The sequence below is a fragment of the Rhipicephalus sanguineus genome, unplaced genomic scaffold, assembly GCF_013339695.2.
Source record: "Rhipicephalus sanguineus isolate Rsan-2018 unplaced genomic scaffold, BIME_Rsan_1.4 Seq475, whole genome shotgun sequence".
Classification (NCBI taxonomy): domain Eukaryota; kingdom Metazoa; phylum Arthropoda; class Arachnida; order Ixodida; family Ixodidae; genus Rhipicephalus; species Rhipicephalus sanguineus.
Genome location: NW_023615333.1, coordinates 115,146 through 137,790, shown reverse-complemented (window position 1 = coordinate 137,790; position 22,645 = coordinate 115,146). Strand labels below are relative to the sequence as shown.

The 22,645-nt window shown below is 50.4% G+C and overlaps 1 protein-coding gene across 1 annotated transcript in view; it reads right to left on the bottom strand.

Moving 5' to 3' along the window:
- The window catches only part of LOC119377477 (probable ATP-dependent DNA helicase HFM1), a gene marked incomplete at its 3' end in the record, with an annotated part of 28,061 nt that extends 6,288 nt beyond the window's left edge, over positions 1 to 21,773 (bottom strand). Inside the window, exons 1-2 of the mRNA XM_037646920.1 lie at positions 21,731 to 21,773; positions 11,041 to 11,138 (exon numbers count right to left, since the gene is read on the bottom strand). Of these exons, the coding sequence (XP_037502848.1) occupies positions 11,041 to 11,138; positions 21,731 to 21,771 (139 nt within the window). The remainder of the gene's footprint in view (positions 1 to 11,040; positions 11,139 to 21,730) is intronic.
- Between the last annotated feature and the right edge of the window lie 872 nt (positions 21,774 to 22,645).

Here is a 22,645-nt window from a genome sequence, read left to right as displayed (position 1 = left end):
ACTACGAGTACTCGCTATACACAAAAGGCACAGGTGAACACAGCGGAACTTGGGCGAGCACAATGTATACCTAACAGCATGAAGACACCATGCACATAAGATTGGATAATTGTAGCTTAGATTGCAGTTCAGCGCGAAGCCGAGGTGACAAAAAAAATTCAGCAGATCCCACGTACCATGGGAGTCGATGTGATGCGAAGCATGTGGTGGGAAGGTTACTGTGGCGTAATTATTTTTTACTGAGCGAAACGTCACAAAATGACGCTAAAGATTTGTATAAATTTTATACGCACACGTATATGTTGAAGAGCCGCATATGCATTACATAACCAGTTGTTTACAGATGGGTAACGCTGGCAACGGCAACGCGGGTATTACACCAACACAATAAGCGGTAAGCTGATATGTGGTGCTTATACTTGTCCCTTATGATAGAGAACGCACGCACGTTTCACGAACCCGTGTGCATGTGAGGAAGAAGTTCTTGGCAGTTCTTGAACAAGGTCATCATCCCCGCAATCAGTGAGCACCAGCGGCTGGTCATGACTTTTTATCGGATCAGGTCGTGATCGCGGTGACGAGGGGTCCATGTGTAGTGTAATATGAGGTAGAGCACAGCTGTTGAAAATCGTGGATGCCTCGGTCATTTCGTCGACAATTTTTCTGTAGATAGAGCCGGCGACATGTTAGAATATGAAGTCACCCTTCGCGTTGGTGTGGTATGGGCCGCCGAGGCTGGTAGGCCTGGATAGTGCTACGTAGACCAACATCAGTGGGTGTGCTTGTCGTATTCGTAGACTACCTGGGCGTATGTGGCCTACGTAGCCTTGTCTACAAAACGGCTGTCAATCAATCTGACATCATCATCGGTCAGCATGAGGCCATCGCCCAGCCTCGTAAGAAATGAAGAGGACACTGCGTCGTTCTGGCGGACTAAGTGCACTTTACGGTGCGATGATGTGAGTATCATGTGTAACTTTCGTTAATGTATTGCTCCGGAGTCGAGCAATGCTTGAATATAGCTCGCTGAATCATAGGGATAAAATGTAATGTTTATTAGACTGCTATAAAAGCGGAGCCAACACTGGAACCACAGACGTTAATCTGATATGACGTCTGTATCGTAGGAGTATACGCATCGTAGGAGTATCATGTATAGTGTTTATTGCTTTCTTGTAAAATTAGATAGCAAGCACCACAACCGCAACTGACGTTGCACCGACATTACGCATGCAGAGGCTGTTTGTCCAAACCAGTTTGCAGACCTGGCGTGGCTCTGTGGTAGAATACCTGATTGCCACGTAGAATGCTTGGGTTCGATTCCTGCTGGGATCCAAATCTTCATCCTTTCCATTCGTCGGGTCAACGCTGGCGATGTCGGTTTTTCTTAACGCTCTCGCATTTAAGTTATCAATGTCTGTTCTCGCCGTTCCTGGTTAGATATAAACCGTCAATCACCTGTGGCGCATACCCATGCACCACGGCCCGTGGTAAGCGGGTATGTGCCACACGTGTCTGGAGGAAAGGGTTTGACGACGTACGCGACAGGATTTTCACTTTATTCATGTCATGACCCGACAGCCATATTCGTCATATCATCTTACCCTCCCATGCAAATTTTGGCCTGCGCCAAGTTAAGCAGGCGATCATGAGAGCCCCCAGACGTAGGCGGCTAGATAGATAGATAGATAGATACGTAGATAAAAATGCTCAAAGTGCCAGAGGCTCGCTAAGAAATGCTTCGCATTTAAAATAATAAAAAGCCTGATGCGGCAAGCACCACCGTCACCTGCGCCAAGCACCACCTTAAGAATATCCTTTCTTGCGGCAAGACAAGTACAATTTTTATTTTCATTTTCAACGTACTTTTGACTTTCATGCACAGGTGGCGTCGCGCTTGCCTTGACCGAAAGACGCATGGCTAAAACCAACAACGCGCGTGGCGCTCCAGTAACGTTGAGCGTTTGAGCGGAATTGGGAACGGACCGCAGAATCGGTCAGCTAAAAGCGCCTTTTGACACAGTGGTCGATGTGAAATAGTATTTCTCGGTACGTCATCGCAATGATGCGTGAAGCAAATGTGTAGTGAAAGGGGCAGCGCCCGTCTCGTCTGTCTTCTTTCTCCCTTGTGCTGTTCGCGCTGTGCTTTACGACGAATATGTATATCTATTCGATTAAATAAATACGAGTAAGCACGAAAGTGTGCTTGACGTCGTGATAATCAGCGATTGCAATTGGATTGAACATCTCTGCAAACAAATGCTCAATGCGTCTGTATGCGCGCTGACATGTTGCCACGTATAGTCATGGTTTCCATTGGTGCCTTCAGTAATCGGCACAATACAATAAATGAAAAAGAGCACACCTCACGTATCACGCATCGCTGTAAGCAACGGAACAAGCCTATAGATATGATGCTTGCCTATAACCAGGCAACCACGCCTGTAACTATGTACTAAAAAAGTGGCGAAAAATAAACACCAGCACGGGCGCTGCCCGTCCTTGTGTTTCTATTTCTTCATTGCGTGTTTGCGCTGCTAATTTCATCTTTGGAAAATCTGTGCCACTGCACCTACACATGCCTTGCATACACCTCGTATTGATGGGAGTGCTGCAAATGCTACTGCCGTGAACTTACTACAATAGAAGGCTGGCCAAACGTACATTGCAGTGCTATCCAGATACGATGAAAGGTCCATAAAAAATTAATAAATAAATAACTAAATAAATAAATAAATAAATAAATAAATGAATAAATAAATAAATAAATAAGAATGTTTTATTTTCGGCGTTACATGTACAAACAAGGTGAAGAAGAGTGAACTGGAGAAAAAGCCGTAAACTGCTTTGCTTGAAGAAGCTCCGGTCCCCCAGCTAAGGACTTCTGCTAGCCATTTAAGAACACTTTCCTTTATATATTAATGGCGTAAGACGAAAACGTCAAGCTCTATCTCATTTCAGGCTTGCCTTCGCCTAGAATGCAGGCAGCCGTCTCTTCAAACTTCAGCTAAGGACTTCTGCTAGCCATTCAAAAACACTTTCTTTTACATAATAATGGCGTAAGACGAAAACGTCAAGCTCTATCTCATTTCAGGCTTGCCTTCGCATAGAATGCAGGCAGCCGTCTCTTCAAACTTCAGCTAAGGACTTCTGCTAGCCATTCAAAAACACCTTCCTTTATATATTAATGGCGTAAGACGAAAACGTCAAGCTCTATCTCATTTCAGGCTTGCCTTCGCCTAGAATGCAGGCAGCCGTCTCTTCAAACTTCAGCTAAGGACTTCTGCTAGCCATTCAAAAACACTTTCTTTTACATAATAATGGCGTAAGACGAAAACGTCAAGCTCTATCTCATTTCAGGCTTGCCTTCGCCTAGAATGCAGGCAGCCGTCTCTTCAAACTTCAGCTAAGGACTTCTGCTAGCCATTCAAAAACACTTTCCTTTATATATTAATGGCGTAAGACGAAAACGTCAAGCTCTATCTCATTTCAGGCTTGCCTTCGCCTAGAATGCAGGCAGCCGTCTCTTCAAACTTCAGCTAAGGACTTCTGCTAGCCATTCAAAAACACTTTCCTTTATATATTAATGGCGTAAGACGAAAACGTCAAGCTCTATCTCATTTCAGGCTTGCCTTCGCCTAGAATGCAGGCAGCCGTCTTTTCATAACTTCATCTAAGGACTCCTGCTAGCCATTCAAGAACACGTTCCTTTATATATTAATGGCGTAAGACGAAAACGTCAACTCTAGCTCATTTCAGGCTTGCCTTCGCCTAGAATGCAGGCAGCCGTCTCTTCAAACTTCAGCTACGGACTTCTGCTAGCCATTCAAGAACACTTTCCTTTATATATTAATGGCGTAAGACGAAAACGTCAAGCTCTATCTCATTTCAGGCTTGCCTTCGCCTAGAATGCAGGCAGCCGTCTCTTCATAACTTCAGCTAAGGACTTCTGCTAGCCATTCAAGAACACTTTTCTTTATATATTAATGGCGTAAGACGAAAACGTCAAGCTCTATCTCATTTCAGGCTTGCCTTCGCCTAGAATGCAGGCAGCCGTCTTTTCATAACTTCATCTAAGGACTTCTGCTAGCCATTCAAGAACACTTTCCTTTATATAATAATGGCGTAAGACGAAAACGTCCACTCTATCTCATTTCAGGCTTGCCTTCGCCTAGAATGCAGGCAGCCGTCTCTTCAAACTTCAGCTACGGACTTCTGCTAGCCATTCAAGAACACTTTCCTTTATATATTAATGGCGTAAGACGAAAACGTCAACTCTATCTCATTTCAGGCTTGCCTTCGCCTAGAATGCAGGCAGCCGTCTCTTCAAACTTCAGCTATGGACTTCTGCTAGCCATTTAAGAACACTTTCCTTTATATATTAATGGCGTAAGACGAAAACGTCAAGCTCCGTCTGATTTCAGGCTTGCCTTCGCCTAGAATGCAGGCAGCCGTCTCTTCATAACTTCATCTAAGGACTTCTGCTAGCCATTCAAGAACACTTTCCTTTATATATCAATGGCGTAAGACGAAAACGTCAACTATATCTCATTTCAGGCTTGCCTTCGCCTATAATGCAGGCAGCCGTCTCTTCAAACTTCAGCTAAGGACTTCTGCTAGCCATTCAAGAACACTTTCCTTTACATATTAATGGCGTAAGACGAAAACGTCAAGCTCTATCTCATTTCAGGCTTGCCTTCGCCTAGAATGCAGGCAGCCGTCTCTTCATAACTTCATCTAAGGACTTCTGCTACCCATTCAAGAACACTTTCTTTTATATGTTAATGGCGTAAGACGAAAACGTCAAGCTCTATCTCATTTCAGGCTTGCCTTCGCCTAGAATGCAGGCAGCTGTCTCTTCAAACTTCATCTAAGGACTTCTGCTAGCCATTCAAGAACACTTTCCTTTATATATTAATGGCGTAAGACGAAAACGTCAAGCTCTATCTCATTTCAGGCTTGCCTTCGCCTAGAATGCAGGCAGCCGTCTCTTCATAACTTCATCTAAGGACTTCTGCTAGCCATTCAAGAACACTTTCCTTTATATATTAATGGCGTAAGACGAAAGCGTCATGCTCTATCTTGTGGGATGCGGAGTCGGTGAAGGACGGATCCCAACATAAAACAAAGCGACGTTTATTAACGTAATAGCAGCAGCAGGGCAAGCATGCCGATGCTGCGCTTCGGAAGGTTAGAGAAACAAACAAGAAACCAAGCTTGGTAGCTTGGGTTATATAGCCAGCAGTGGTGACGTAAGCCTCCGTCGAAACTGCGTGGCGCTGTCTTTTATCGGAAGCGTGTTGTAGCAAGTAGCTGTGTCACGCCGGGCTAATCAGTGGCGAGACGGAGGCTGCGTAGGTCTGTGCGCAGTGGCCGCCACATCACCCCGCCCCGCGGAGTGCTGAGCCCTCAGGGTCTGTAGAAATCTGGGAGGCGTACCAGACGTCCAGAGCGTGTCGTGAAAGGACGCCAGTTGAAAGAGTGGCGCTGCCAGGTTCGTTCGCCGCGATGTATGCGGGCTTGAGTCGGTCAATCGAGACGCGGACGTCGTTCCCGTTCAAGCGCAAGGTGAAGTTCTTGTCGTCGCGATGGACGACTAGATAGGGTCCGCTGTAGGGTGGCTGGAGAGGCCGGCGGACGGTGTCGTCGTGGAGGAAAGCATTGAACACAAAAGGTGTGGGCTTGCTATGGTGGGCTGCAGGGGACGGGCGTAAGGCAGCGATGGTGCGTCGGAGCCGGGCGACGAAGTCGGTGGGGTCTGACGTCGTAGTGCTGGATGGCAGATCTGCGAGAAATTCACCTGGCAGACGGAGTGGTTCCCCGTAGACGAGCTCTGCTGGCGTAGCATGGATGTCCGGCTTGAAGGTGGCGCGAAGACCGAGGATGACAGCTGGGATGGCCTCGAGCCAGGTTGAGTCCGGGTGGCACATAATGGCGACTTTGAACTGTCGGTGAAAACGCTCGATCATTCCGTTGGCGCAGGGATGGTAGCTCGTGGTCCTCAAGCGTTCAAACCCGATGGTCAATCCCAGGAGCCTGAATAGGTGAGACTCAAACTGTCGAACTTGGTCGGTGGTTACGCGGCGGGGAGCGCCGAAACGGGCAAGCCAGCCGGAGAAGAAGGCCGAGGCGACGTCTTCCGCGGTGATTCCCTCGAGAGGCCATGCCTCGGGCCATCGAGTGTAGCGGTCGATGGCGGTGAGGCAGTAGCGATAGGGTCCAGCCGGGGGAAAGGGTCCTATGATGTCGAGGTGGACGTGCTCAAACCGACCAGAGGGCTGAGGGAATGTTCCGAGTGGTGACGTGACGTGCCTGGTGACTTTAGCGCGTTGGCATTGAATGCAGGAGCGCGCCCAGGTGCGACAATCCCGCTGCATGGAGGGCCAGACGTAGCGGTCAGCCACGAGGCGTGTCGAGGCGTGTATGCCGGGATGGCTGAGGTTGTGGAGCTGGTTGAAAAGACCACGGCGATGGGACAGGGGTACATAGGGCCTGCTTCGTCCTGTCGACATGTCGCAACAGATTGTAGTTGTCGACCCTGGGATGGGGACTCGTTGCAGCTGAAGTGAGGACGTGCCCTTGAGAAGTTTCTGCAGTTCAGTGTCCGTAGTCTGAGCCTCGGCGAGGACGTCTGCTGTTATCTGCACAGAGATGATGGCTGCTACACGTGAAAGCGCGTCGGCGACCACGTTGTCTTTCCCGCTGACATGTTGCATGTCGGTGGTGAACTGTGCAATGAACGAGAGTTGGTTCTGCTGTACAGGCGGGAGTTTGTCGCGACGTTGAGAGAAGGCGTAGGTAAGAGGCTTGTGGTCTGTATAGATGGTGCAGTTCTGTGCTTCGAGAATGTGGCGAAAGTGTTGCACTGCTTCGTATATCGCCAGAAGTTCTCTGTAGTAGGCTGGCAACATTGTCGGGGCGGTGGTCGTGGTTTCCTCAGTGGAACTGGCGGTTGAAGGGGTCGTTTTCCGAGCTTCGAGCTTCTTGGAGAAGAACGCCAAGGGATGCCAGGTGTTTTCCACGCGTTGCATGAGGGCGGCGCCGATGGCGAAGCTAGATGCGTCCGTGAACAGTCCCAAGGGAGCGTCTGGCACGGGATGGGTGAGGAGCGTGGCGGTGCAGAGGGCGGCTTTGCAATCTTCGAAAGTTCTCGCTAACGTCGGTGTCCACGTGACGGGTTGGTTTCCTCGTAGGCCGGCCAAAGCATCATGGTGGGGAGCCTGGTAGTCGGCAGCGTGTGGCAAGAAACGCCTGTAGAAGTTCAGCATGCCAAGGAAACGGCGAAGGTCTTTAGCGGTGAGGGGTTGAGGGTAACTTTGCAGGTCTGAGATGCGTTGGGGCAAGGGCCGAGTTCCCTCAGATGAAACTTCGTGGCCGAGGAAGCGGACGACGGAAGCGCCTAGCGTGCTTTTTTGGATATTGACGAGTAGACCGTGGTCGTCGAGGCGTTGGAACAGCAGACGAAGGTGCCTGTGGTGCTCTTCGGCGTCGCGGGAAAATACCAGTATGTCGTCAAGGTAAACGAAGCAGAAGTCGAGGCCGCGGACGACTTCGTCGATGAAGCGCTGAAAGGTTTGTCCAGCGTTCCTCAGGCCGGAGCTCATGAAGGGAAACTCGAACAAGCCAAAGGGAGTGATGATTGCCGTTGTCGGGACGTCATCCGGATTGACGGGTATCTGTGTGTACGCCTTCACCAAGTCTAGCACGGAGAACACGTGGCAGCCATAGATGCGATGGGCGAAGTCCTGTATGTGGTGGATGGGGTACCTGTCCAGGGTGGTGCGCGCGTTGAGGGCACGGTAGTCTCCGCAGGGCCGCCAGCCTTCGGTCTTCTTAGGAACAAGGTGGAGTGGCGAGGCCCATGGACTGTCAGAGCGGCGGGCGATTCCTTCGCGGAGCATGGCCTCGAACTCTGCTTTGGCTATTCGCATGCGGTCCGGGGCAAGGCGACGGGCGTGGCAGAAAACCGGGGGGCCTAAAGTGGTCCGGATGTAGTGCACGCTGGTGTGCTGCACTCTGCGTGGCAGTCCGCTGGGGCGCGTCAATCCGGGAAATTCGGCGAGGATGGCGTGGTACGGCGAATGATTGTCAACACTGAGTACCTTGATGCTTGTCTGTTGGGCGGTCGTTCGCTGGCCTGGTGTGGAATGTCCCGTTGTCGCGTCGATGAGGAGGTCGTTGCGGCAGTCCGGAAGGAGGTTGTAGTGGGCCAGAAAGTCTGAGCCGATGATTGGCTCGGCGACGTCGGCGATGACAAAATTTTAGGGAAGGTCACGGCGTATGTTTCTGAGCTGGATGTGCAGGCAGAGCGAGCCGTACGTCTTGATTGTAGAGCGGTTTGCCGCGCGGAGCTCGAAATACGTAGGCGGACGAGGACCTTGAAGATGGGATCGCGGGTAGCAGAAAATGTCGGAACCGCTGTCGACAAGGAACCGCTGCTTCGTGATTTGGTCGGTGACGAAGATGCGACGGCCTCCGGGTTGGCAGCTTGCGGCCGTCTCTACGAGCTGCCGTTGGCGTTTTCCGCATGCCCAGCGGAACAGGGTGGTCGACATTGCCGGGCTCTGTCCCCGAAGCGTCGGTGGTAGTAGCACGGACCGTTGTTGTCCGGTTGCCGCGACGAACTGGTGTTAAGGTCGCGGCATTGCGAGTGGCGGCGCTGGTGCATCGGAGGACGTTCACCCAAGCGTTGTTGAATGGAGTTGAGCTGTCGATCGATGTCGTCGATGCGGCGTGCAAGCTCCGCGGTGTTCAGCGGTGCGGCGACAGCCTGCATGGTGGGCGACAACTGCGGCAAGGAGACCTCGATGACGCGATCAGCCATCTCCGCAAGTTCGTCGAGGGGTAGCCTAACCTGGGTCTGCAGAATTGCCTGGGCGTGCGGCGGGAGTCGTTGGAGCCAAAGCACTCGCAGGAAGGAATCCTGAACTTGCAAGCTTCCCGCGAGCGCACGCATGTGGCGCAGGAGCTGCGAAGGTTTGCGCTCAGCAAGCTCTGTGGACTGAAGTTGCCGCACCTTCTGTTCATCCGAGAGCGACAGGCGGCGGATGAGTTCAGTCTTCAGGTGTTCGTAGTGGTTGGCCGTTGGTGGGCTGGCGAGAATATCCGGGACCTCGTTGGCATAACGCGCGTCGAGGTGGGCGACGACGTAATCGCAGCAGGTGCGGTCTTGCGTGATACGCGCCAGGGAGAACTGGGCCTCGACCTGGGCAAACCAGACTTCGGGCGAGTCCGCCCAAAACGGCGGAAGCTTGACGGCGACACGCCAGGCGTCGTATGAAGCAGCGTGCGAGATGCCTTCTGCGGGAGCTCTGACGTCCTCAGCGGAGCCGGCAGGCACGGCCTGTGTTGTGGAGGCGCTGCGGGCAGGCTGCTGTTGCAGGGTCTGCAGTGCCTGTTGCAGTTGTTGCACTTGCTGGCGCAGAGCGGTGAGAGCTTCCGGGTCGGCCATGGCGGTGCGGTTTGTTCGGTTTCCGGGTCACCAGATGTGGGATGCGGAGTCGGTGAAGGACGGAAACCAACATAAAACAAAACGATGTTTATTAACGTAATAGCAGCAGCAGGGCAAGCATGCCGATGCTGCGCTTCGGAAGGTTAGAGAAACAAACATGAACCAAGCTTGGTAGCTTGGGTTATATAGCCAGCAGGGGTGACGCAAGCCTCCGACGAAACTGCGTGGCGCTGTCTTTTATCGGAAGCGTGTTGCAGCAAGTAGCTGTGTCACGCCGGGCTAATCAGTGGCGAGACGGGGGCTGCGTAGGTCTGTGCGCAGTGGTCGCCACAATCTCATTTCAGGCTTGCCTTCGCCTAGAATACAGGCAGCCGTCTCTTCAAACTTCAGCTAAGGACTTCTGCTAGCCATTCAAGAAAACTTTCCTTTATATATTAATGGCGTAAGACGAAAACGTCAAGGTCTATCTCATTTCAGGCTAGCCTTCGCCTAGAATGCAGGCAGCCGTCTCTTCATAACTTCAGCTAAGGACTTCTGCTAGCCATTCAAAAACACTTTCCTTTATATATTAATGGCGTAAGACGAAAACGTCAAGCTCTATCTCATTTCAGGCTCGCCTTCGCCTAGAATGCAGGCAGCCGTCTCTTCATATCTTCAGCTAAGGACTTCTGCTAGCCATTCCAGAACACTTTCCTTTATATACTAATGGCCTAAAACCAAAACGTCAAGCTCCGTCTGATTTCAGGCTTGGCTTCGCCTAGAATGCAGGCAGCCGTCTCTTCATATCTTCAGCTAAGGACTTCTGCTAGCCATTCCAGAACACTTTCCTTTATATACTAATGGCGTAAAACCAAAACGTCAAGCTCTGTCTGATTTCAGGCCTGCCTTCGCCTAGAATGCAGGCAGCCGTCTCTTCATATCTTCAGCTAAGGACTTCTGCTAGCCATTCCAGAACACTTTCCTTTATATACTAATGGCGTAAAACGAAAACGTGAAGCTCTGTCTGATTTCAGGCTTGCCTTCGCCTAGAATGCAGGCAGCCGTCTCTTCATATCTTCAGCTAAGGACTTCTGCTAGCCATTCCAGAACACTTTCCTTTATATACTAATGGCATAAACCAAAACGTCAAGCTCTGTCTGATTTCAGGCTTGCCTTCGCCTAGAATGCAGGCAGCCGTCTCTTCACATCTTCAGCTAAGGACTTCTGCTAGCCATTCAAGAACACTGCGAGAGAAATGATAATGTGTCATCAAATCATCGCCCAACAGCAAACCGCATTGTCCGTGCTGCGGAGAGGCTTATTGCTCGTTACCTCATATGCGGTCGGTAAAGAACGCTTTACTTTTGTGGCTATCGGCGTAGCACGAAAACGTCACGCTTTTCGTCGACGTGCCTAATTGCAATTTAGAATACTGTGATCAGGGCGCTTCAAAAGTTTGCGCACTGTGAAATTTCGTGCAGGAATTACAAATGAGATATGTATTCAGAAAATCGCTAAACGATCCACGGCACCACTGACGCCGCAACAACCACATTGGCCTTTAACTAGCCAAGGTGCTATGAATGCCACGCAGTCGAGCATAGACTCACCTCTAGCGAGTCTCAGTGCCACGGCCACAATGCGAGGGATGTCTTGAGCCAGCGACGTGTCTGTCACGGCCATGCAACCCAGGATGGCTTGCAGGAGGCTGCGATATGAAACAAGTAGAAATGTATGCGGGAAAATTTTGGTTGAGAGGCGCCGTAATTTTCAAGGATGAGCTGTCGTTACGAATGTTCCTGCAGGTCCCAGTTAACTGTATGTCTCGAGGCGGGTTTGCCGATACTGTGTTTGACGCAGTGATGCCGTTGTGCAGCAGACCGGCAAGTTCGCCCGCGTAGAACTTTTCTTTAAGCGAGCCTTGCCTTCGGTCATGTCCGCGGCACATTGCCCACAAATGGCCCTCGATTCAACGTTCATTGGTCAAGTGTAGTTACTGTGTAACGGGCGCCACAAATGCACATGCCTTTTCCAAGGGGTGTTCTGGTGGCGTTCGCTAACTGCAGTCTTATGCAATTCAAGTTCTCGCATGGAGACCACACTACGTGTTTCGAGCTACGAACATTCTAGTGGTGATCTCGTTCATGCCGAATAGCACGTGCTTATGTAGCATGCAATACACGTGATGCGCGTTACATGGAAGCAGTGCAGTAAGCTCGACGGTGCTCGAAATGTATGTCACTCAACCACGTCCATAATATTTTCGCTGTCTTGTTGGTCATATGAAGCGTGACATTTTTGATTCATGAAGCATGCCATTCATGTCATGTATGATGTCATGTATGCTTTTGACCCACAAAGTGGGATCTTCGTATTGTTGCACAAGTGTGGCTCCCTTTGACATGAACAAAGTGTGGGATCGAGTTAGCTGATACTCCAGGCTCTACTGCTTCTTGGGCAGAAAATTTTTTTTAGGCATAGGACGAAACAGACACGGGCAGGTCAACGTTTTGACAGAAGCCCCGTCTTCTTCAAGACTTCACTCTTTGTTATGTCTTGAAGAATACGAGGCTCCCGTCGAATCTTCGACCAAATAAACAGTTGTTTTTTATGAAATCGCATCTACGTTTATACTTAATATATATTGTAATGAAGACAGCGGTGCTCGAGCATAGGCGCATGCTCGGCTAGGGCGACGAGGAGAAAGACAAAGGGCAGAATAACAACAGCCGGCCCAAGAACGGGCGTTGTCTCTTGTTTTTTCTTTACAATGGCGCAGCCTACGACCATAGAACCGTAAGCGCGAACCTCGTTCATGGCACCCGCCAGCGTGCAGCCGTAGTAAGCGCGAGTTGAGGACGGCGTCCAGGCCTCCTCAGCACCTACTAACCTGCCGCCGCTGCAACCACCATTCGGGGATGGCGCCTAGGCCTCCACGACGGCTCCACACCACTTCACCGACGCCGTGATCCCTGTTCACGACAAGGGACGCCGTCCACACGTCCTTGGCCATGGATACAGCCGCCGTGAGCACCGAGACGGCCGCGCACTCCGCGAACACCGCCCATGGCTCTTCGGGCGCCTCAACCGACAACGGTGCGGAACGTTTGCGTGTCCCGGAGGAAATATCTCGTCAGCTTCACCGCATGTCGTTCTTGAACTCCGGGTTCTCGCCTGCCGCTTCACCATCGTCGGCTGTTTGGGCAGTGCCAGTGTTTCGCGGTTTCCAGGACGACGTTTTCCTGTGGATCGAGACTATCAACTCGCTCGGCAACCACCATGGCTGGACGGACCAGCAGAAATGGCTAGTAGCCATCGACCACCTTCGCGATGCCGCCAAGCATGGCATACCTACGAAGACATCAGACAACAAACTTGGCCTGAATGGTGTGCTAAGTTGAAAAGTCTCTTTCGCCCGCTTTTTCATGACGGCGACCCCCTCCCTGCCGACCGAGTCACGACTCACTACCACACATGGAAGTCGCGAGGTACACCACCTCGATGGTGCAGCTCGAGCATTCACCAGCTTGCCCTCCCTCTATGACCTAGATCATGAAGGGCGCCGTCTTGGCGGTGCATTTGTGCCCTGCACTATCGAGCCTTCTCTCAGATACCGAGTTCCTGAGGGGCAACACCGCGATGAAGAATCTGTGTCCTGCAGCTCCTTCACAGCAAGCTTCGCGGAACACCCAGCGACAGACACTGACAAAGGCCGCAATGTGGGCTTTGCGGCCGAGGACTCAAACTCCGCGTCGCGACCCACTTCACAACCTTCCTTGCCCGAGACCAAGATCACTTCCATGGCGCAGAAGCCGATGACGCAGACCGGAAGCTCATCACTACCTTGGCACGTGGAAACGCCGGCTCCTCTAACTGTCAACACGGTTCAGAAGCCGAACGAGTCCATACCAGCAATCATTGTTAATGTGCTCTCTGACCCGCAGGAGCTACACACGCGAAGATCAGTGCGGTCATTGGCCAAATGCAGAGATGGTCTCCTTGCGCGTAGCAAGAACCGAACGGCTGGTACAAGCGACCTTCCAGAACAGCCCATGTGCACAGACGGCTTGACTGGTGGCTTCCGCAACGATGCCGCAACATCCATGACGCCGCAGTCGACGCTTCCAGTATATCGGAAGCGCGCACCAGAACGCTTGCAGAGACGTTCCCGCCTCATTCAACGATGTCTCTCTGATGGAGGCCGGAGAGTCCAACCACGGCTGCAGACATCGGTGGCATGCCGCCTCGATCGAAGTGTCACTATCTTACGACCAAAGAACGTGAAGTTTTCTGGCAGACCCAGCATGCACCTGCATATAGCTCTAAGTAGTTGCCATTGATGACGCGGCAGTGCGGAAGCTTGTCCCCAGATTGCAGAAAAAGTGACAGCTGCTAGCCTCGTCTTCTGCCACTCACCACGTTTGGCCACAGCGCGACCGAGGCCTTCAACGACTATCCGGACACAGGAAGTGTCACCCCGCAGAATGTGCGGCATTTTGGCAAGAGAAGTCGCGGCTTACACAAGACCGACCTTCGCGGCACAGTGAAAGCCGCCCGCCAGAGTCAGTTTCTCTCCATGCAGTGTCGCAGCATGGCCGTGAGCGGCCTCTGGGAGGCAGCCAATGCCGCCCTCCAGAAGCATCGGTGTTTCTATAAGCCGGCGTCTCTATGACGGTTCAGCGCCCTGTACCTCTAAATGGTTTCACTAGCAACCACCGCCAGTCAAGGGTGCTCGCAGCGTGGCCGAGTGTAATGGAAGACAGCGGCGCTCGGGCATAGGCGCATGCTCGGCTAGGGCGACGAGGAGAAAGACGAAGGGCAGACTAAGAACAGCCGTCCGAAGAACGGGCGTTGGCCCTTGTTTTCTCTTTACAATATAAATATATATATATATATATATATATATATATATATATATATATATATATATATATATATATATGTGTGTGTAAAAAAGCATTTTTCTGAAAGACGACAGTCACGACGGAGCGCAGACTCGCAGACTCTCACGAGCACGCACGAGGAGCGTGCTCTCCGAGATGAGACGAAGATGACGACCCACTAGAAGGCGCTCGAGAGGAAGACCAATTACAGCGTTCCAATGCTTCTCTACAATCACCCGGGGTACGAAAAGGGAGCCGCCCTGCAACCTTACAGCTTGTCACTATTAGAGAGTCGTAGTATGCCTTGAGGCGCTCCACGTTGACACACAGCTGGTCACTATGAGCGGGTCATGGTAGGGCTTGAGGCGCTTCACGTTGACAATGTTGCGCCCTCGACGGCGCATGTCCGAAGATGGTTCGATGGGTTCAATCAGGTAGTTCACCGGGGATGTGCGTTCGACGACATGGTTGGGGTCTTCGTATTTGGGGCAGTAGTTTGGAAGAGAGACCAGCTGCAGTGGTAGGGACCGAGATCCATACGAACGCACCAGGGAGGAACGTGGGCGCAGAAGCGTTGGTGTCACCGCGAATGCTCTTCTGCCGCTCTTAGTCATGCGTAGTAAAGGTCTTGACAAGCTCGCGACACTCCTCAGCAAGTCTGGCTGTGGCAGAAAGAGGCACACACTCAGATCGATCCGGCTTGTATGGAATGATTGTGTCGATTGTGTGCGATGGGTGCCTGCCGTACAATACGAAAAAGGGTGAGAAGCCACTGGTGCTTTGAGGGGCGGTATTGTAGGCGTAGGTGACGAAAGCCAGAATGGCATCGTAGTTTGTGTGATCGGCGGCGACGTACATCGAGAGCATGTCGCCGAGCGTGCGGTTAAAGCGTTCGGTGAGCCCATCGTCTGCGGTGGTAAGCAGTAGTTTTGCGGTGAACAGAGTTGCACTCTTTGAGGATGGCTTCGACAACTTTCGACAAGAAGACACGTCCTCGATCGCTGAGTAGCTCCTGGGGTGGACCGTGGCGCAGCATGAGCCGGCGGAGCAGGAAGGAGGCTACATCGCGCGCTGTAGCCGCTGGGAAGGCGGCAGTTCGGCTATCGCGTAAGGTGGTCTACAGCGACGATGGCCCAGCGGTTACCAGCCGACCAGAACGGCAGAGCAGGTTTACTGGCCGTTCAGGTCGGCCCACTCGAAATTAGTCACGGACCTCTGCATGAAAAAAGCTTTGGAAAAGTCTTGCCCCACCAAATGAACCAATGCTTGAACCAGCAGATGACACGGCTTCTAGAAGCAGGGTATCCGAAGCTATAATCATGTCGGCAGCGGAAAAGCAGAGGAATCTCAGGGCGTCTAGCACGTGCGACCTTCCCGCTTCCCGAGAGGATGGACAAGAAAAGAAGAAGTTCGCGGTGATTCCGTATGTCCACCAGGTTTCCCACAACATTAAAAAGATCGTCCAAAGAGCATATGTTAAAGTAGTGTTTTCCGCTCCACAGAAACTTGCCAAGGTGTGCAAGATGACAAACCCAAATCGTAAAGATAAGGAAAACGCGCACTAAGAACCCTAAAACGAAATATGTGAAATGCAATGAAGGCCTCGTCTATGAAATTCCTTCAACATGCAGCCGTTCGTACGTAGGGCAAACCGTTCGCTGTATAAACGACAGGCTTCTTGAGCACTCCAGCAATGCAAAAAAAACAAAACGGGGGGATGGCTTGCCAATTATTGCAATAATTGTGGCTGTTTTCCGGAGTTTCACAAGTGCAACATAATCGCAAATAAGCAACAACAAATGTCGCGTCTCATTATCAAAGCTCACAAGATCTCCCGGCTTAAAAGAAAAATGCGTCAGCCAAGCGACCGTCTCACTTTCCGACAAGGAAATCGCCTATGTGTGTGGCACAACAGCGTGTATATTGAGCGGACCGTGTTGTTAGTATCGAGCTTGCTGTCATGCGCATTGGGTTTGGGAGGTATATAAGGTCACTTCGCTCTGCTAATAAAATTTGTTGACAGTGTGCGCTCCATGTGTGTCTTTTTGTGTTCCCTGTCTACGTCCTTTCACGCGCAACGTTTACGAGGATGACAAACCAACAAGCCAATTCGACACCTTCCACAGTTATATGCTGCGGGTAACCAGCTGACGTCAGGCGATACAGCTGCGCGTTGAAACTTTCATCAAGGCCGTGCTTGCACGTTTTATTGAGTGGATTGGCTAGACACGAGTTCAATATGGTTCTGTTCGCCAATTTCGTGTAGGCGCCTGTACGTGTATGTTTCGTCCTTTGTATGTTGAAAGGGTTTGCAGCGCAAGCACGGTAGTGCTGAAGGAAAGGTTTAAAAGCGAGGAACGGAAAGCAAAGAGGGACGACACGCTGCTACGCTGCTTTCCGTTCCTCGCTTTTAAACCTTTCCTTCAGCACTACCGTGCTTGCGCTGCAAGACCTTTCAATATGCATTTTAAACAACTAGCCCAAATAGCCGTTCTTCTTCGTCCTTTGTCTAAGAAAAGTCACAGTTTCGCCGCAAGGCGAAGCAATGAATGCGATAGCAAGAAAAGCGGCCCGTGGTCGACGCCCTGCTACGCTGCAGATACATCTACCCTCCGGCACCAACTGCCGCGCGAGCAGACACCGGAAGGGCAAGGTTCTCCCTGAGCAAATATTAGAAAAAGTCAGCGAGCTGGCCGACGTCTTTTAAGTTCGCCCGTTGCGCTCCTCGCGCCACCTCGCTGGTAATGAAGAAACGCTTATAAGCGCCTGCCGTCTCCGAGTCCTGCCAGCCGTAAAGGGTGGGTATATAACGCTCGCCGTAAGCTAGCTGAACGATCTGCGTTTTGTGTGGTGTAGTGGTTAGCGCCACGCGCTGCAGAGCAATGGGTCGCTGGTTCGATTACGCGCTTCGGAAGCATTTTGCTGAATTATTTTCTTTGGGACAGCCATATATATATATATATTGCCCATTAGCAGTGATTTTGCCGTAACCGGCGCACACTGCCTGCTTCGCCCCTCCACAGGTTTCACGTTAGTGGAGCTGTTTCATTTGTAACGCCAACAGTCCGGAATGATTTTTTATCGTTTGCCTTCCGCTCATGCCAGAAGAGAATCGCTCGGGACATTATGGAGCCTGCAGCGAAGCAGTGTTAACTAGGGAACTCGGATCCTGCGTGTCTGCAGTGTCCGACTCCATGGTGTCTCATGTCATGGGCGAAACAACTTCGCACGAGATTTGGAAGCATAACTGGCCTACTATGAAGTGACGCCCACACACACGAACGTTGTTCAATGTCTTGAGGTCCTTCCTGTTTATGCGCGCACAAGCCATGTGCTCCGCTTCTCCGACAGCTCTTTCATGCGGTCGCACGGGTTTGTGATCACCTTTGGCAAACAGTACGTTCCCGCATCTGGTCCTTTTAGGGGCGAAGCTCCTTAAAGCGGCACCCATTCGTCCCTCGTAGTGAGTAACCAGGTCGTAACGCTAGTACCAGATCTTGACCTCCAAGGTGGTGCCGGTGGAAGATTTCTCCTGTGCGTTGTTGAACAATAAAAAATTCGCAGCGTGCGCGTTAACTAAAAGCCGAATTCCTTCTCTCTCATTCCCCATTAGCAGCCATTGGCATGTTCTAGTAGGAAACGTTAGCAGAAGTAGAAGTGTAAGTGTTAGCTAAAAGCCGACTTCTTCTGTCTCTCATTCCCATTAGCAGCCATTGTTACCTCCAAGGTAGTGCCTGGTGTGAGATTTCTCCTGTGCGTGATAAACAATAAAAATTTTGTTCAAAACGCCATTGATTGATGAAATAAAACCAACGAAAGACGCCATTGTTGTTCTAAAAGCAAAACAAAAAGACGCCAGAGTTCTAAAGCAAAACGAAAAGACGCCAGCTGCTTAACGAAAGACGCCAGATGTTTTCTAAAGCAATGGTTTTCTAAAACAATGAAAATTCACAGCGTACATGTAAAATTAAAGTGAGCTGCAAGTCGTCATAACTCATCGAACCTTTAGTATAAACCGCGCCCGATCTCACGTCGGTGATGATGTACTGGGCAGAATTCACGGAAGATTCACGGTTTACCGATGAACCTCCGCAGCTTCGCCCACTCATCAGCATTCACTCCGTGGATATGCTGTGATTTTTTTCTTATTGATCATTATTTATTATTATTTGCCATAATTTTAATTATTATTTATTATTATTAGAAAGAATGAAAGAGAGAAAGAGAAAGGGAGATAAAGAAAAGAGTCATAATGACAGATAAAAAAGAGAGAAGCTAAGCATAGTCCATGTATAGCATGGTATGGCAAGAAAGGGGAAATAAGGGTGAGGAAGAAGGTAAAGCATAGCACAGCCACGTATAATGCAGTGCAGCAAAGGGGTGAGAAAGGTGAGTGAGGGTTAAGAGGAAAGGAAGGCTCCGCTGCTTTTCCAGTCTTGCACCACTAGTGCGTAGCTGCTCCAATTTTTAGATGCGAAGCAGCTTCTGGCGGGGGCTTGTCCGTCCCTACCCTTCCGCGTCCCGCGGCGTCCACTCCCCACTGCGCGTGCGCGTCCCCGCTTCCTCCTCCTACGCTCCCCCTCTCTCTCCTCTAGGTCCTCTACTCTACGGAGTGGCGCCGCGCGTCCCCTCCCTCTCTATCCTCCTCCCCTATCGCTCCTCTAAGAATTCTCTACTCTACGAAGCGGCGCGCATGACAGGGTGGTGCGACCGGTGCATACTCCGCTGGGGCAGCACGATAGTTTCCGCGGGTCAAAAATGGACGGAGAGCGCGCGCTCATTCTCTCCTGCGCAACGCGGTGATGAGCGCCCCGCGTTCAACGCCGCCGCCAGTGTCAGAGATAGCGCCAGCAAAAATCGCAAGCGTCAGCGCCAGTGTCAACGCCAGCGCTGACACTGGCACGAACTGGCTGCCCGCTGTTTCGCATCCGTACATGGTTCCCTTTAGCGGGATATGTTGTAATGTTTTTAACGAGAAAGCGTTGTTTGGCTAGGCTGCTGAAAACGTGCACGCCGGCCGTCCACGATATCCGCGTGCGGAAATCATGCGAGCTCTTCCACGGGAACTGACCGATGCCAATCCTCTGTGTCCCATTGTAAATACGCACGACCGCCCACAAATGTACTGCCGAAGCAGCAAGGTCATCCTTTGTATTCCGCAATGGAACGGTCCAGACAAAAGGTGCTCCCTCTCTCCGATATTCGCAGCAACATGCAGCGGTGGATAGGGAGGGCTGGCCCCAGCAGCAGAAGAGGAAGTGCCGACGTGAAGCAAGAGCGGCACTGTCCGTCGTATCAGTTGGCCTTGGACTTCTCTGGAGAGAACACGGCAGTAGAATGTCTAACCGCAATGATTCTGGCGAAGTCGTAGGCATAGCGCCGATCGGCATATGACTCGTCGATGAAACGCTCTCTTGACGAAGATCATTCAGACGCGTAGCGTTAATTAAAACGTGCTTGCTCTGCATCCAAAAAAGTAGACACGAGGAACCTGCTCGGCAACTAAAGAGAATGCGTCCGTGTGTTGTTGTGCAGAATACTGACGTGCTCGATAGACTCATCAACGGAGTGTTCCGAAAAATGGGTACGTGCAGAAACACGTTAACCGAGAAATAATTCAAGTAATCGGAATCCCCGCCTGGAGCCGGTAACATCATACACAGCAGCAAACGATTTAGGCTCAACGAACCGAACATGCTGCAACACGATTCGGCCTCTCGCACAGCCTCATTCTGTGCAAGCCACTTTGCAGCACTTCTCCCTAACAACGAAGACAAACGCATTTGCAAAGGTGACGAAAGCAATCACCTTTGCAATATACTTACAAAATCGGAAATAAGGAAGTTCGGCGAGCAATGAAGATGAAGTATTTAGGTGTTACTATCACGCATAACTTAAGTTGGAGTGAGCATGTTGCCAACATCTTTGGATCGGCTTAGCGAAAACTGGGAATGTTACGACGTAAATTGAAGCAAGCACATCCTGATATAAAGCTCAAGGCTTACGCTACAGTTGTTCGACTCACCCTGGAGTACGCGGGTATTGTGTGGAATCCCTACGATTAACTGCAATAAGCAGATCGTGCGAGTGCAGCGTCTTGCTGCACGCTTTATTTTTTCGAAGTACAAAAGGACCGAATCTATCACTGCCTAGGTTGATAAGGCAAACCTTCCAAGTTTAGCCTCACGCAGGAAAATAGCCAGGCTAATTTTTTTATCAACTGTATAACGGTATGCTAAATATTGGTCCCGGGCTCTAGCTGCGGTCTCCAGGCAGAGTGTCACCCCTCCCACCCGTATGTTGTTCGACCCATTGTATAGTAATGTATATGCGCTGAGTGAAGCACAAACGAGAAACGTAACAAGGGACAGGACTAGTGGTGCGCAAGTGTCGGACTAGTGCCGCGCACCACTAGTCCTGTCCCTTGTTACGTTTCTCGTTTGTGCTTCGCTCAGCGCATCTACATTACTATGCCGTACCAACTAGCCCAAATTGAAGCTTTGCTAGACCTATTGTGTCTAGAGTTGATGTTTACAAGCACTGTCTGCTGGTCAAAACAATTGAATGGAATAAACTAAGCCCTGAAATGTTTGAAGGTGTGAATTCGCTCACGAGTTTCGAAGAAAAGCTTCAGTCACTCGGTGTCTAATTTTGACATTCTTATTGTTATGTGTATTTGCACAACATCATTTATATGCTGCTGTTTTTATCTTCTTATGCGCTGTTTATACATTTGTTTTTGAGTCCGCATTGTGCTGTTTGTGTATTTCCTATGCTGTTCGTATATAGCTCCAGTGTTGTAAACTTTCCCACCATGTAACAGCCCGAAAGGGCTCACAGTATTGAAAATAAATAAATGAGCAAATTTGCTTTCATCCCATAAGAATATCCTTAAGAATCCTCCACAACTTTTTCCTACATCCTTATTATTTTTCCTTAATATCATTATTGCGCTACAGCTAAAACTGCACCTAGCCTTCCATATGCTTCCCTCGAACTCCTTATCTGTTGGCTTCACGAATCTTGTTCAGTCGTTCTAAATCACTAATGTTCCAAAAGGAAGCATCGGTGGGTGGACAAGGCCTTCATGAATAAAACTTGCAGCATCGTCGCCTTCGAAAAGCGCGATATGCTATGGTTATTGCTGGCCACAATTGGCGGCGTCCTTATCCAGACAAAGATAATAACTTCTTATATCAAATACCCGCAACCAATGTGACATGTTGGAATTGTTAGGAAGTTACAGCGCAAAAACGCTGCGCAGTGGACGCGTCTACTGTGTTTGTCTATCTGTGTGTTCTTGCGCTGTTATTCCCTAACATTGAACCAAGTAGCCGAAACCAAAGTACTGCTTAATTTGACATGCTCTTGTCAAACAGGAAAACCTTATCCTGAAGACCTGTTTCCGCATACCCACCAGTTAACCTTCATCTCTGTGGTCTTGATCCTTCCAGTCATGGGGAACCTGCAGCAATAATGAAAGGTCGGCATGAATCTTTTTCGCTGCATTGTGATTGCGTCTACCAAGAGTAAGAAGAGTAAGCTCACTTTCTGGCTCCTGCATATAGGCACGTTGCTGACTGAGCTAGACATGATCAGGTCATTATTAAGCATTAGAATAATTTGCCAGAAATGAAATGCGGCAGATGACCCAGACTGTGGGAATCAATGTTATGCACTGATTGAGGAGCTTAAAGACGCCCTCTTGTCTGTTCAAGAAAATAAAGACATTGAATCGAATTGAAAAGCCAAGCAATGGGGCATACGACCCTTAGTCTGCCCTTAAGCGTTGCCATGAGGATCGACGTCATTGTGTTAACTGGGGTAGTCGTGTGCGTGACGCGAGTATGCCAGGCACCTCGTCTACACCGTAATACCCTAACAGCATAATCTGACGTCTCGTCGCGACCACGTCAGAGTGCTGACGTCCGTTTCGTCCCCGAGAAGATAAGCGTAAGTTTGCACACTCCTGCGCGATCGGGAAACGCTACACTATAAGGGGCGCACTCCTAGTACTACGCATTCAATCTCTGTTGCATTGTCAAAATAGCGAAGAACCACGGCTATAGCCAGCATTGCACAGCATTAGCCGTCCGATATTATCCAGCGCTAGTCAACGTTAGGCAAGAGTAGCCGACTATTAGCGAACCAGTTCAAGCTAATAGAAGCCACTGTAGGAGGCCAATACTATCCGACCGTCTACCATTATTACCATACAGTTAGCCATCGCTAGCTGCTTCTGAACCAGTATTGTCCACACTACCAAGCCAGCTTTAGCCACCAGTGAATAGCAAAAAACAGCAACCTCTAGCTAACACTAGGCAAGACAGAC